Source organism: Sciurus carolinensis, chromosome 13 (assembly GCF_902686445.1).
Source record: "Sciurus carolinensis chromosome 13, mSciCar1.2, whole genome shotgun sequence".
NCBI classification, from domain to species: Eukaryota; Metazoa; Chordata; class Mammalia; order Rodentia; family Sciuridae; genus Sciurus; species Sciurus carolinensis.
The window spans coordinates 12910048-12925804 of NC_062225.1; the positions used below are offsets into that span (position 1 = coordinate 12910048).

The window sequence follows — 15757 nt, forward strand, 5'->3', positions numbered from 1 at the left end:
TGAAGTATAATTCCTTGCATGTATGATTTTGTCAAAACAAACTCAAATACTATGTATAATTATAATACTATAATATAAAAAGAAAAAAATGCAGAAAAAGACATCAGTTCTCTGGAAATTTATTTATATTCCATCCTAATCAGATTCTGATCAGGGTTTTTCATGCAAGTTGATAAATGCATTCTAAAATTCATATGGAATAGCCAAAACAACTTTGATTTAAAAGAGAAAGAAACATTGCCTTAAAATACAGTTATACTGCTTTATAATAAGGATACAATGAAGACAGAATAGTATTAGCATAAAGACAAATAGATTGCTGGAACAAAATGGAGATCCTGGAAGTAATTCACACACATATATTTAATCAATTTTTGACCAAAGTGCTAAATAAATGAAATTGAGAAAGAAGTCTTTTCAACAAATGTGTGTCCTGTGCAAAGAAAAAAGAATTAAAAGAACTTCAGAAGCAGAACTCAAAATGGCAGAGTAAGAGTCTCCACAAATCATTCCTCCATAAAAGCAACAAAAAGATTGACTTTTTTTTAAATAAAAAGCTTGCAACTATCAGAACATTTGTTTAAGAAAAAAAATCTGCTGAACCAAGGTAGAACTGTAAGACTTATGGCTTTGTAAATTACACTACTCCCAATCCCTTCTATCTGGCCATGAAAACCAGAATCTTTGCAAACACAGCAGCTATGCAAAAAAGCAGACTTTCAAGAACAGATTAGGTATATATAGGTTTGTAGGTCTTGAGAAAGTCTTATTGAACACTGCCACTCTTTGACTTGACTTGTAGTTCTTGGAATTCACGTTCATAGAATAGTGCTGTTATCCATCTGACTCAGAGCTCCACAGGGAAAGTCCTACATTCAGGGTGTCTGTTAACAAACTCAGGGCCAGTTGCTTAATGTGATGGTGAGAGGCTGCAAGGCCAGTAGGATAAACAAGATCTCCAGTCCACAGGGGCTTTGGAAAGCTCGGCACATGCCTGGGGAATCAAGAAGAGTGCCCACTATGTAGAGCTGTTCACATACCCAGGAAAGGGCAGAAAAGGTACCAGTCCCTCACATCCAGATAACTCAGATCACACACATGCAGGAAGTGGAGACTAGGACAGAGTTGCAAGGTACACCCAAATCACAGAACCCCTTGACAGAAGGGTCAGGAACTTAGAGAAATCTCTGGCCCATCATTAGCTGACCATTAAATTAAAATAGTAGTAACTCCAGAGGCCACATACTACAGGAAATAAAGATCATACAAATTAATCCAGGAAAGTTGTTAAATAAACCAACAGAAGCAATAGCATCAATTTTAAAAAATCAACAATAACAACAAACCTTAGGTATATATTAGGGACAGAATATGATTTCTAAAGTAGAACATTAGAGTATCTAAAATGTCCAATTTTCAACAAAAAGAAAGAGGAAAGTATGGTCCAGATACATGGATAAAAATGCTGCCAACAGAAATTGTTCCAGAGGAGTCCAGATATAAGACCTACTAAATAAAGACTTTAAAAGAGCTACTAAAAATATGTCCAACTACTGGAGGAAACTGTGTTTAAGAAATGATAAATACATAGACAATGATGTCTCACCAAGTAGAGAAAATCAGTTAAAGAGAAACCATCAATGAGAGCTAAGTGGAAATTCTGATCTTTATAGGCCTAAAAATGAAAATTCACTAAAGGGGCATAGAAAAGACAAAAATAAGAGTCTTGAAAGTGAAAAGAGAGAAATATCTCATTACATACAAGGGATCATTGGAAAGATTAACAACTGGCTCTTAGAACCCAGAGAGGCCAGGAGACAGCTGGATGATTATTAAACATGCTGAAAGAATATGACTGTCAACCAAAAAAATTCTAGACCCAGAAAAACTATCCTTCAAAAATGATAAAGAAATGAAGACATTTACAGATAAACCAAAATTAAGAAAATTCATCATTAACATAACCTACCCTGAAAAAATAAAGTGCTTCAGGCTGAAATAAAAGAAACCAGATAGTAAATAGAATCTGCATTTAAAAAGAAGGAATACCAGTAACTACACAGGAAAAGAGAAATCCATCTAGGTAAAAGTTTTAAAAATACATAGGTAGTTTGGGCTTGTAATTTCTCTTTTTTTCCCATATAACTTTTAACAGCGTGGAATGATAATTACAAGTCAATAAAAGGGAGTCATAGGCGTAAATGTAAAACTTAAAACTATCAAACATCTAGAAGGAAACACTGAAGAAAATTTTTGTGCCCTAGGATTAGGCAAAAAAAATTTTTTTTTAATTAATTATTTACTTTTACAGACTGCATTTTGATTCATTGTACACAAATGGGGTACATCATTTCATTTCTATGGTTGTGCATGATGTAGATTCATACCATTCATGTAATCATACATGTACACAGGGTAATGATGTCTGTCTCATTCTACCATTTTTCATACCCCCCTCACTTTCCCTCTATGTAATCTAAAGTTCCTCCATTCTTCTCTTACCCCCCCACCCCCATTATACATCATCATCCACTTATCAGGGAAAACATTTGACCTTTGGTTTATACCCAAAGGACTTAAAATTAGCATACTACAGTAATGCAGACACATCAATGTTCACAGCAGCTCAATTCACAATAGCTAAATTGTGGAACCAACCTAGATGCCCTTCAACAGATGAATGGGTAGAGAAACTGATATATATATACAATGGAATATTATTCAACCATAAAGAAGAATAATATTATGACATTTGCAGATAAATGGAAGGAATTGGAGAATATCTTGCTAAGTGAAATAAGCCAATCTCAAGAAACCACAGCTTTTTTATATGCAGTGCCAAAAGCACAATTTATACAAGGAAAAAAGACAAATTAGGCTTCATCAAAATTAAGAATTCTATTTTTTGAAAGATACCATAAACAAATGAAAAGACAGGAAGAAAATATTTAGAAATCACATATATGATAAAAGGCCATGTATTCTGAATATTTAAAGATTTCCCAAAACCCAATATGAGAAAACGAGTAGTTCTCCCCAACCCTGAAAAAATTATGGGCAGAAGATTTGGAAATTTCACGGAAGAAGATAATGGGTGGCAAATAATCACATAAAATGAAGTTCAATGTCATTAGGAAAATTCAAATTAAAACCACAGTCAGACATCACTATCCATCAGAAGGATTAGGATGAAGAAAGATTGACCATATCAAGTCGGGGTAAAGATATGGAAGAACTAGGACTTTACTGCCTTGCTGACGAGGTTGTAAAATGGTACAAGTTTAGGAGAGTCTGGAATTTTCTTAAAAAGTTAAATATACACCTCCCAGATGATCTAGCCAATCCACTCCTTAACATATTTACCCAAAAAGGATGAAAACATCTGTCCCATTCAAAAACTATACACTAATGTTCATAAGTCTTTTATTTTTAATTGTCAAAAATTGGGAACAGGGCTGGGAGGCATGACCCAGTGGTAGAGCATTAGTTTAGGACACCGAGGCCCTGGTTTCAATCACCAGCCCAGCAAGAAGGAAAAAAAAAAAACTAGATATTGCCCAAATATTCATCAACATGTTAATAGATAAACAAATTATATTTATATGATAGAATATTACCATGTAGGACAATAATCAACTATTAATATGTTCAACAACATGAATGAATCTCAAAATAATTAACTGAATGAAAGAAATCAGATCCCCTCTCCCTCGAAAGAGCATATACTATATAATACCATTCATTCAAAATTCTAGAGAACACAAACTAATCTACAGCATCGGAAGCAGATCAGCAGGTGCCTGGGGATGAGCAGGTGGGGAAGGATTGATGGGAAGGAGGGATTCTGAAGAATGGAGAGGAAACAAGAAAGTGAGGGGTGTATTTATTATCCCAACTGTGATTGTGGTTTCAGAACTGCATGTGCATGCCAACACGCAAATTACACACTTCAAACAGGTAAGGTTCCTCGACTATTGATTATATCTCAATAAAGTTGTTTAAAAAACATGCCTTGGAATAAAAGTGGCTGGGAACTTGGTGTGGCCCCTGCACAGAGTGAGGACTCCTAAAAGTTCAGCCAGCAGGAGCAGGTCTAGCAACAATGGCAGTGGCCAAATCTCAAGTCCTCCTAAGACACGCCCCTCTGTTTACGTGAGATTTGCCCGGCTCCACCAAAGCTGTTCCAACCAAGGCCACCCATGACTTCTAAGTTGCTAAATCAAATACGCGATTCCCAGACATCGTCTCAACGGACAGATGCTCTCATCCTGAAATATTTTCTTGACTTGACTTTCAGGATACTTGTCTGCTCCTCCTCTCGTATGGCAGGGCTTTCTGCTTTCTTCTTTCTTCCTCCTCCTCCTCCTCCTCCTCCTCCTCCTTCTTGGTGGTTCTAGGGCTCCAACCCAGGACCTAACTCACACTAGGACACACTTCAGCACTAAGCCACCAGCGCAGCCCTCAGCTCGGACTTCTGCTGGTTCTCTGCCCAGTGGAAGCTTGGTCTTCGGTCCCTGGATAACCTTGGAGTCGAGTCCTTGAAGTGGTCATCTTTCCTAACCACTCTCGATGACCACATGCAGCTCATGGTTCTCATGTCAGCCTCCAGTCCTGTATCCCAACCCAGACCCTCTCTCTCAAGCTCTGCAGTGCTTTGTCAATGTCATCGTTTAGACGACCAAGGGACAGCAAAACTTCCCATGCCCAGAGTGACCGTCCAGTCCCTTCCTCACCCCATGGATGGCGATGCCACCTTGTGTTTGAGCTGTCCTTTGATTCTTCCCCTCACACCTCACATTTGATCCATCTGAAAACCGCTGATTGTTGGGTCTAAACTCAAATTCTATTCAAAATTTGGCTCCTCCTCCCTTCTCCTTGCCAGAGAAGTGGCAAGTGTCTGTCACCATGTGACCTGCCTGTATTATCACAATGGCTTATCCATAGGTGTCTCTATTTCTACCTTTGCCTCCTTAGGATGTGTTCTCAACATAGGAACCAAAAGGATCCCATTGAAATGTAAGTCAGATCCCCTCCCAGGTTTCAAAAGAAGAAACCTGCAGTCTTCTCATCTCATCAGACTACAAGTCAAGATCCTGAGAAATGTCTGCAAGGTGCTATAGAACCAGAACTCTACCGTCCCCTCTTTACCCAAATAACATCACCTCTTCTGACTTCCCTCCTGCCACTATGCTCCAGTCATACCGGTGTTTTAGCTCCAGGCACTCAGTCTCAGGGCCTTTGCACATGCAGTTCAGGATACTTCCACTCCTCAACCCAGTATCCACATAGCTTTCTCCTTCCCCTCCTGCAGGTTCAACTTAAAAGTTAATTTCTCATTGAGGCCTTTTCTAACAGTATCAAAAAAATTTAACCTTCTGCCCACTCCAGTCCCCACACTATACACCCCACTTTCCTATTTTGTTCCTTCTACCTTGTCACCATATGACATACTATATATTTATTTATCTAATGTATTCTCTCCCCTATAGGAATGCAAACTCCCTGCAGGCAGATACTTCCGTCAGGAACATTCACTGCTGCATCCCCAGCACCTAGTATCTAGCATATGGAAGGGGCCCAAGAAATTCATATAAGGGATGGAGAAGGGAAAAGAGAAAAGTGAAGGACTAGAAAAGGAAACAAATAATATCTTTTGAAGGAGTCTAGTAACGGGCCCATAAAGACTGCATAACCCCTTCTCCAAAGAGAGCCAAGATTTCCATATCTCACTCCAATAAGCAATGAAGTGCGGGGAGGGTCTGGACTAACCCCTGGAGACCCAGATTTGAGCCCTTGCTCCTTGACCCTGGGTTCTTAGCCTCCCTGGGCCTCAGTTTCCCAACTACGAGTGACAGAAGAAGAGGTGAAGTATCTGAATAAAATTTCCAGCTACAGAGATCCCCAGCCGGAACATTCTATGTCCTGGGAGAGACCCCAGAAACTGGTAAGAAAAATGACTCTGTTAGAGAAGGTCTTGGTGTATTCCAGATCAAAGCTTTTCCTAGCAGACAAGGACACACGGAAATGGTCAACTTACCAGCCTCTAAAGCAATCAGGAGAACTGTGAAACAAAGAGTTCTGAGTATCACTTTCATATTCTCCTGGAGAAATGGAGAAAACACAAAAGCATTACTATTCCAGCAAGCCTCTAAACGCACTGATGCCCCACTGTGCCCACCCTCAACCCAAGTCCCACAGATGGACATGTCCTGTGTCCCTGATGTCACCATGTTGGATTTCTGGTTGGAAAATGGGGGTGGGGAGAGATTTTACAGAACCGGGGACGAACTCAACAATTTAAGACTTAAGAACTTTCTATCATCTGCCCCAATAGACATTTCCAGCCTTTATCCCACTTCAGTTCCCCCCTAATCTAGTCTATAATGAAGTAAACTGGTATTCACGGGCTCCACGTCTACAGATGCAATCAACTGCAGATCTAAAATACTTAGGGAACAAAGTACACCTTGTACTGAACATTTCCAGACTTTTTGCCTTGTTAACATTCCCTGACAATACATAGAGCAGCTATTTACATGGCATTTACATTGCATTGACTATTAGAAATAAACTAGAGATTTTTTTAAAAATATATGGGAGGATGTGAATAGCTTATATGGAAATACTGCACCATTTTATCCATAGACGTGAGTATATAAGCATTTTGCTGTGGCGGATGTTCTGGAACCCAGAGACGACTGTATTCCCTAGACCTATTCTAAGTTGCCTCCACTTGGGAGGCTCTGTTCTCCACCTGGAATGTATCCCCCTGCCAGGACTCACTTACAAAAGTCTTCCCATACTTCCAGATCAATTCAAAGGTCATGCCTTCCTTTTATAGCAAGAGACCAAGTTGTTTCTACAATATAACATAACAGCACTAAAAAGACTAAAAGAAATTGTATGAATAAATTAAGAGTAGGTTGGTTCTTGTGGTTGGGTTTCTTTTTCTCTAGACATTTTATACTTTCCAAAAAGGTCTACAAATTAGCTTGTATGAAGGTTTTCACAAGAGAAAAAAAGAAAAAAAAAAAAAACCTCCCGAGCCCCTCCACACCAACACAGCATGAGTTACAACAGATTCTGGTCCACAATTGGGCTACATAATAAACTGAGATTCTGGTCATTTCTTATCTCAAAGACATACGACTGTGTCTGTATACACGGTGGAAAGTATACAGAGATTACGTGCTTGCCTAAGATAGCAAGTCAGGAAGAGAACATACTCACTGCAGGACAGTCGCTAAAATAATATCAAGGAATTTAAAGAGAAAAACAAAAATCTCACACCTGCCTACCCTTTTAACCCTCTCAGGCCCAAATGAAGTCAATGCCTCTTTTTCTCTCTGAATGGTCCTATTTAATGTTCCTGAACAGGGACCTTACAGTGACATGCAGTAAGTTCCAGGCTTGTATCTTCAGCTAGCTTTTGCACCAATCCACTCAGGGCCCATGAGTACCTCAAATTCAATAGGCTCCCCAAACTAAATTCATTCTTGTCCCAGCAAACGTCCAGTCCCCAGAGCTCCCACCTGGGGGCAGGCACAGCACAGCTCCAAACCTACAGGGGTGTGCACCCAAATAGACCAAGGACCAATGAGCCTGAGGCTGCCGGCCCTCCAGCCACCCCCGCCCAAGCCTAACCAGCCTGTCTCTGTGGATCACCCACCTCACCCGGGTCACTCATGGCCACTGCTGGTGGCATGGTAGCTCAAGCAATCTCCGGTCCTTGCCTGGAGTCATTAGGGCAACAGGCTTCAAATCCATCTCTCTGCCTATGGACTGGCATCTGCCAATCAATCCAGAAAGCCTACCAACTATTGGTCACCAAATGATATGCTCAAAACATCTTCACTGGCTCTCCGGTGCACCCAGAAGGCCACGCTCCCTAGCAAAGCATAGGGGTGCTTCGTGACAGGCTCGGACTTAGCTCTCCACACACCCCGCACTCCTTGGGGCACAAGGCAGGCTTCAGTCCTCGCCTCATAACGTGCTGCAGCTTCTTAGCCTTTGCCACCACTGTTCCCTCTGTCTTCTCCTGGCTCCTTCCCACTCCATCAAGTCTCCTGCACCCCAGAAGGTCACTGAGTTTGAGCTGCTCATGGGCCCTTCACTGGACCTGTGACCTCCTCTGGGTCACCCAGCAACTCATGTGTCTATCATGGCTCTCGGCACTTTCCTGCCATTACCCTGTCATGGGAAAGCCCACTGGGGCAGGAACCAAGGCCTGCTCATCTCTGCCCCTCAGCATCTAGCACTGTGCCCCTGATAATGTCTCATGGAATGAACAACATACAAAACAAACAGCTATGCCCTCCATGAAACCTCAGGGCAATGTCCAGAGGAGAACACGTAGTTCGGCGCTCTGAGAAAAACCTGCCTTTTATTTTTTTGGCAATTCTGGGAGCTGAACCCAGCGGTGCTTCACCACTGAGCTGCATCCCCATCCCTTTTCATTCATTCATTGATTTATTTTTATTTTGAGACAGGCTCTCACTTAAATTCCAGAGACTGACCTCAAAGCTCTGATCCTCCTGCCTTGGCCTCCTGAGTGGTGGAATTATGAACATGTGCTCGGCACTGCCTTTTAATTTTTACAGGAGACTAACTGGGCCTATATTCTTATTTGTAGCTATAAGTACGTAAATATGCAGATAAAAATATTTTAAATGACACTCCTTCAGACTGAAGACAAACCACCATTTGCATGTTAACTGGAAAATGTTCTCTTTAAGAAGCTCAACTAAAAGTTATACAAATCCTACAAGATTTTCTAAGCGTGCAAGACACACGTATTCATATTCTTATCACTTTACTCCCTGTGCGAGAACGACGATCCCTATGCCTGGTTCAAGTCTTGAAAACCAGTCTCAGAGTAGGAAAACTGCATTCCTTAGGTATCATGTAATTCTGACACTTTATTCAAGGAAATTGGCCTTCTCCCAAGGTAGTCTAGATTAATAGTATTATGGTCATATTTACTTGAAACGCTATTAGGGTTATGAAATAAGATAGAAGAATTGGAGACTGGTGGCCTGGTTTATTACCTCTTTCTGTGACTATATGGATGTGTGTTTTAAGACCGTCCAGCAGGGACAAAGAGGAGAAAGGTTTAAACTGTTTCCTGCTTACTAGTTCCGGGCCTTGCTATCACTCACATTAGCTGATCAATGACAAAATGAGAGTGTTATGAAAGAACCTGGTGGTTCACGGAGGCACAAGATGGGGCTTGTCTGATTATTAGGCAGAACACAAGAAGAGAAAGGTGCAGAGTGACTTTTGGAGAGAGTTGTCTCAAGGTATAATTCCAAATTCACTATAGACAAACAACCCTAACAGTCATATGTCCAAGCCTGGTGGCTTCAAGCATGGGACAGCATGATCTTGGACATGATTCCTTCCGGGGCCTCAGTTCCTCATCTGCACAGGTGGGCAGATGATCTCAGACACTTCCTACTCAAACCCACTATACAACAGGGGTGCCAGGTTTGACTTCTGCCTCCAAAAATGGAATAAATAAAGAGTTGAGAGTCACCCCTTTCCCCTCAGCAGGAGCCGTCCAGAATCCACATCAGTCCCCTGGTCCAGGGGTCAGTACTGAGCCTAGAGATGGGCAGTAAGGTCACATGACCAAAGGGAGTGAGGGCATCAGAAAGGAAGGAGGTAAAGAACACACTCAAGACTCAACCAAATGTGTTCCCAAGAAAAATCAAAACAAACCCCACGATGCTCTTAAACAACACAGAAATTCCAAGCTGGAGCCGACACAGACTGGCTTCTTAGTGCCACGGTCGAGAGGCTGGTTAAGCCAGGGAGTCCCCACACACAAAGGGCACCATGGATATAAGTCCAGCCTCCATGCCTCAGTGCCCGCACATGATAAAGTGTGGATGACATCAGTGTTTGTCACTGATGGTTGCTATGAGGATGAAATGAATTGCCACACTTGAAGGGGCTCAGAACGAACAGCGTCGGTCAATGGTCCCTCCGACCTTAGTGACTGTGAATCGCAGGGCCAATCGGAAGACAGAGACAAGTGTTAGAGAGATGTTGTCGGTTAGCCATTCATTTCTTTACTCACTTATTGCCCCACTGAGCAATTGTACACTGACTATCTTCATGACTGGACCCACCCTTGAACCTGGGAATGAAGATAGCAATCATGACCCAGCACCTGGGGCTCGGTGGCCACAGGGAAAATGGTGGACACTTCCACAGTCATACTGGGGTGCTGATCGCCCACAGGAGGAGACGTGTCCCAGGGGTGAGGGAGGACAGGACCCCAACTCAGCCTGGAGTGGGGAAGGAGATGGCCGAGCACCATCCCATCTGGACCATCGATCAAGGGCAAGTGCCAAGAGGTGGAGTGGCTGAAAGCACCCTGACATAAAGTGTGTGCCCGGGGATGGACTGTCATTTGAGGTGGCAGAAAATCACTTAATGATTTTGCATCGTGCAGAGGGGTGTGACTAGGTTTTCTTTTCTTTTTTTTTTTTTTCTTTTTTGCAGAGATCTTGGCACTTGGGTGCAAGATAACCTAGAGGCAAGAGGGGAGATGGGGGGAGGGAGCAGGCTGATACGGAGGTACAGAGGAGAGAGGATGGGGGTTGGGCCAGCCTGCAGGGCAAGATGTGTGTGTGAGGACGACGGTGGGGACAGGGGCTGGCTGGGGGCCAGGAAGGGCAGCCCAGGTTAGGAGGGCAGGTTCAGGGACCCACCAACAGCTCAGGGGAGATCCGAGGGTCACTGGCAGCACAGTCCTGGGTCTCCTGGGACAAGGCCCGAAGTGCTGTCTCTGGACAACATCAAAACTTCAAACACAGACAGGTGTGGTAGAACACACCTTAATCCCAGTTACTCAGAAGGCTGAGGCAGGAGTAATCCAAGTTCAAGGCCAACCTGGGCAACTTAGTGAGGCTCTGTCTCATAATAAAACTTTTTCAAAGACTAGGGACGTAGCTCACCAATAGAGCACTTGCTTAGTTATGTATGAGGTCCTGAGTTCAATCCCCAGTCCTCCAAAATAAATAAATAAATAAGAAAAAGAAAAAAAGAAGTTGAGCATAAAGTGAAAGAAAAGTGAAAGTGGACAGGAAGACCTGGAATGTGCTAGAATTGCGGAGAGCTCTGTGCCACATTGGAAGTCATCAATTCAGAGTTCACAGCTGCAGTGGGGCTCAGGTGACCAAGAAAAGTGAGAGGGCAGTGGCTCTCAATTGGCTTACAGACTCCTTCAAATATCTGGTAAAATCTCCCTCTTATCTCCTGGGCCCTTCCCTTCCTGGGCTCTAGGAACCAACCTCTCACTCCTTCTTCTCTGAAATCAACTCTCCTCGCATCTATCTGTGAGCGAGACCATGCAGTGTGTGTCTTTCGGTACCCAGCTTATTTCCCTTAATCCATGTCCTCCAGGTCCACCCAAAGGATCGGACCTCATAAATATGTACAAATATTCAGGCGTCAATTAAAAATGAAACTCTGACAGAGCCACAGAGCTGCCCCAGAGAAAAGTGTGCCAAGGAAGATACAATCTTTTTGCTTAGAGTACAAGTCAGGCCAGGATCACCCTAGCTTTGGGTGGAGGGCTTCGACTGTTTATGAGAAAAGACTGAGGGACCCGGGGTGCCCCAGCCCTGTTACCTTGGAGAGGCCTTTTCCTGTGGGAAGTGACCTGCTTCTCAGGAGGGTGTCACCATCGTTAGGGGTCCACCTGGGGAAGAAAGAGCACAGGAATGAATCTCGAAGGAAGAGGCCAGATGGAATGGACCCACAGCTGCCGCCAGGACCCCAACAGAGGTGGGAAAGGTTTGACGTGCCCACAGAAGCGAGCTGGATGTTTAAAAGGTCTGAGTCCCAGCCTTAGTCCAGAACCCTTTTAGGGTTCCCAGGCCTGGGGAATACAGAGAGTCTCACGACCACAGGCTATTTTTGATGAAACACGAGAACCTGGCACTTGGCCAGACAAGGATGCAGAAATGAGTCAAATGTCCTCTGGGTATGTCCCAGCTCGAGACCAGGCCTCAGGCCTTGCCAGAGGCCAGAGAAAATGCACAGCCCCTTTTAAGACCAGTACACTCACTTTCTGAATCCTTGCTCTTCCTTATATCAAGTGTATCGGTAGACCTGCACCCTGCTGCATAATTTAAAATAACTTCATAAAAGCTGATTTAGATTGCCCTACTGTTCGGTCCTATAGCTATCTCACCATTATTCCCTTGTTTTTCTTTTAATATTTTGTAGACTGATTTTTTTTTTTTTTTTTTTTTTTTCAGGTCTGAGTCATTTCCTGGAGCCCATAACTAACTTGGGAGGCCACCAAGACCTTTTAAGGCCCATCAATAAAACAGCCTGACAAACTCTATGCTAAGCACTTTGCTTACCGGATGCAAGATGTGTAGTGTGAGGGGTGCAACTTAGCATACTTTTGCACTTTGGATTTAAACCTACTAAATCCCAACCTGTTGTTCATTTACACGTCAGAGACGGTACCCGCGTCACAGTAAGCCATCAGAGGCTCAGTGGCTCATCAGGACGAATCCTATCACAGCACAAAATCAAACTCTCCCTGATCTTCCTGTACCCGGTCCTAGTACAGAGCCTTCCCAGTCTCCAGGTGGTGCCCAAGAAACCAGGCAGCTGAGGGGATCGCACAGAGAAGTCACAGGGGGATTAACAGACTGGGGGAAGGGAGAAGGATGTACAAGAGAGACGAGTTTATTTGGCAGGTCCAGGAAACCTCTGACAGAGAAGGTGACTCCCCACATCCCACACTGCTTCACTTTTCTTCTTGTTTTTGGCCCCAGAAACTTCCTTTAAGAACTGTTACACTCACTTTTGCCACTGATTATTCACTGCGGAGCCCCCCACCCCCCGCACTTTCTCTGTTTATTACTCCTTGAAATGCACTTCCCAAACCTCCAGCCCTCACAGTTTCTCATGCAAAGGACCCTTCAGCTTGCATCTAACTGGACATCCCTGCAGCATATGACCCACTCCCAAGCCCTTCCTCTTGATCCTGGGATGAGGTCAACACCCTGCCCCACCCACTCTCCTACGGCCATCTTCCAGTTTGTTCCATTGCTTTGCAGCTCATGTCCTGACCCTGGACAGTGCCCTCCAGGATGTCTCCACTCAGTTCTCCTAGTCCAGTCCAGGGGCATCTGGGACTTCCAACCAACTCAAAGTCGATTCTAAGAGGCAAGCAGGATAGAGCAGACCTCCTCTCCCACAAAGCTCTGCGAGCTGGGTCCCCTCACACTACACATCTTGCATCTGGTAAGAGCTCAGTAAACACTTACGGAAGAGAGGAAGGAGGGAAGGAAGGAACCCACGCACCCACCCGCCATCTTTGTATGAGGCCCACAGGGATGGAAACTTGGCCCAGAGTCAAGGCAAGCAAAGAAAGAAAATGGGCACTTAGTTTGGGTTGGAGAACAGAAATACCATTGGGGCCCTCAAGGCCTGGAGAGAGACCAGAAATCATACAGAAAAAGGTAGAATTCTACTTAAAGAATGAGACAAAGGGCTCCTGCCCAGATGACTGGCAAAAGAATTGGCAATGAGGACAACTCTGAGGAGAGAGAGCAATAGGACGGGGCCAGAGACCAAGAACTCTTCCTTCCTCTCTTCCTTCCTTCCTTCCTCCCTTCCTTCCTCCCTCCCCTCGCCCTTTGATAATGGGGATTGAACTCAGGGTCACTTTACCCCGGAGCTACATCCCAGCCCTTTTTAAATATTATCTTATTTATTTATTTATTTTTTTGAGACAGAGTCTCACTAAGTTACTTAGGGCTTCACTAAATTGCTAAAGCTGGCCTCAAATTTGCGATCCTCCTGGTCTCAGCTTCCTGAGTCACTGGGATTACAGGCATGTGCCACCACGCCCAGCAGGAGAACTGTGAATGGCCAAAGAACGCTGGGTAAACAACCTCCCTTATTCGGAGGCAAATGATCCCATGTCCATTGTAAAAGTGGTTTATGGTAAGATGCAAAATATGTCCTCAGAAAACACCAGCAATAATAAAAAATCACAGGTTTAGTCCACGGTGCTATTTTTCAAATTGAAATTTACCACACAAAATAACATAACCAAGGAAAGGAAAGCGATGAAGTCACCCAATAAATGAACACATGATAATATCCTGCACCCCATTTCTACCTTGGACTGGAAAATACCCTCTACACAGCAGCTTTCAGTGAAGCCAGGGGAGGAGTTACCACGATTGATGCCCAGCCCCGCTCCAGGGGACTCGGGAAACCGGAAGCACAGGGCTAGTCACCCTCCACCCCAAACAGCCTTGTCAATTCAGCAAAGCGCACCCCAGCTTTGTATTTCACACATAAGGAAGCCACCAATCTTGAAGTACCAAATACGGTTCCCATCATTCTTTGCTGATCATACCATATCTGGAAACATCCGTGTATCACGTGACTGCAGGGGCACCTGGAAGGTACATACAAAGCTATTGGGCATTAAAGAGAAAATGAAAATGCACATCTGAGACATAAGGCAATTTCCTCCTTGCTATGGTTCCAATGTGGTTTGTCACCTCTGAAATTCACATTGAAATCTGATCAGCGCTATGGCAGTGTGGGGGGATGATCCCATTGAAAGCTGTTGAGAGATCAATACTACTCTCAAAAGACTGGGTTAATTCTCACAGAAGCAAGAAAAGTCCTCTTTCTTGTGGAACTGGATTAGTTACCTTGAGAGCAGGTTATTATAAAGCAAGGCCATCCCACGGGTTTTATCTCCTCTGCACGCGCTCTCTTGTACTTCCATTACTCTACTGTTGTGAGCATTACCAGGCCTGCACCAGATGCAGTCACCTGATCTTGGACTTCCAGCCTCTAGAACTGAGAGTGAAACTCCTAATGTTTATAACTACACAGTCTCAGGTACTCTGTTATAGCAATAGAAAACAGACCAAGACACTGCTAGAGTCAGAATGAGGAACTTATAACATGAAACATGAAAGCTTACAAATTAGAAATTAAGTATAAAAATTAAAAATGAACAACATATTGGCCTCCCCCCAAATTCCTTTCCAGGAAGCACTGACTCCATTCAACACTGCCTTTCTGTTACTCTACAAGAAATTTCTCCCCCAGTGCAGGCACAGTGACAAGTGACAAGTGGGGACAGATGAGCTGTCACAAGACCCCAAGACGTTTCCTTTCATGGGCATAGGGCCCAGTGTAGGGAGGGGGGCATTTATCCCAAGTTTGGGGCCACACTGCATCCATTAGATCTTCTTATTCATGAAGAATTCCCCACCCTCTTGAGGAATTCCCCCACATTGTGAGTTCTGCCTTCTAGGACAGAAGTCAGGCACCAGCGAGGTGGCACACATCAGACCCACCCCAGAGGATATGAAGCCATGTGGAGGATGACGTCAGACATGCTGAGGATACACAGGCATTGATCCTCCTGGGAGACTCGCAGCAGAGGCACCCAGGGCTCAGGGTCCACGCGCAGGCTGTGCTGTCCCACACTGGAACCTTCCTGGAGTGGCTCATGCTCTATCTAGCTACTTCATCGCCCTCACCCCAAAAATCCAACCGCACCTTCAGTACAGTGAGCACAAGAATCAGCCATACAAAACTGTGAGCAAGCAAAGTCACTTTGGCAAGAGGGAACAAAAGATTTCATTTGCTATGTCAGAAAGCCCAAGAATCACCTAGAAGCATCAGTAAATTAATCCAAAAGCCTAGCTCAGTAGACTGATTTGGCTTATTTCCCCCAGACAAATAGAGG

The 15757-nt window shown here is 44.0% G+C and overlaps 1 protein-coding gene across 3 annotated transcripts in view; it reads right to left on the reverse strand.

Moving 5' to 3' along the window:
- Il1r1 (interleukin 1 receptor type 1) overlaps nt 1-15757 on the reverse strand; it is a 72969-nt gene that overhangs the window by 19981 nt on the left and 37231 nt on the right. For all 3 annotated transcript variants that reach the window (XM_047522310.1, XM_047522308.1, XM_047522309.1), the window contains 2 exons: nt 11641-11710; nt 6038-6101 (listed from right to left, as the gene is read on the reverse strand). In XM_047522310.1, coding sequence (XP_047378266.1) covers nt 6038-6095 — 58 coding nt within the window. In that variant the 5' untranslated portion in view covers nt 6096-6101; nt 11641-11710. The remainder of the gene's footprint in view (nt 1-6037; nt 6102-11640; nt 11711-15757) is intronic.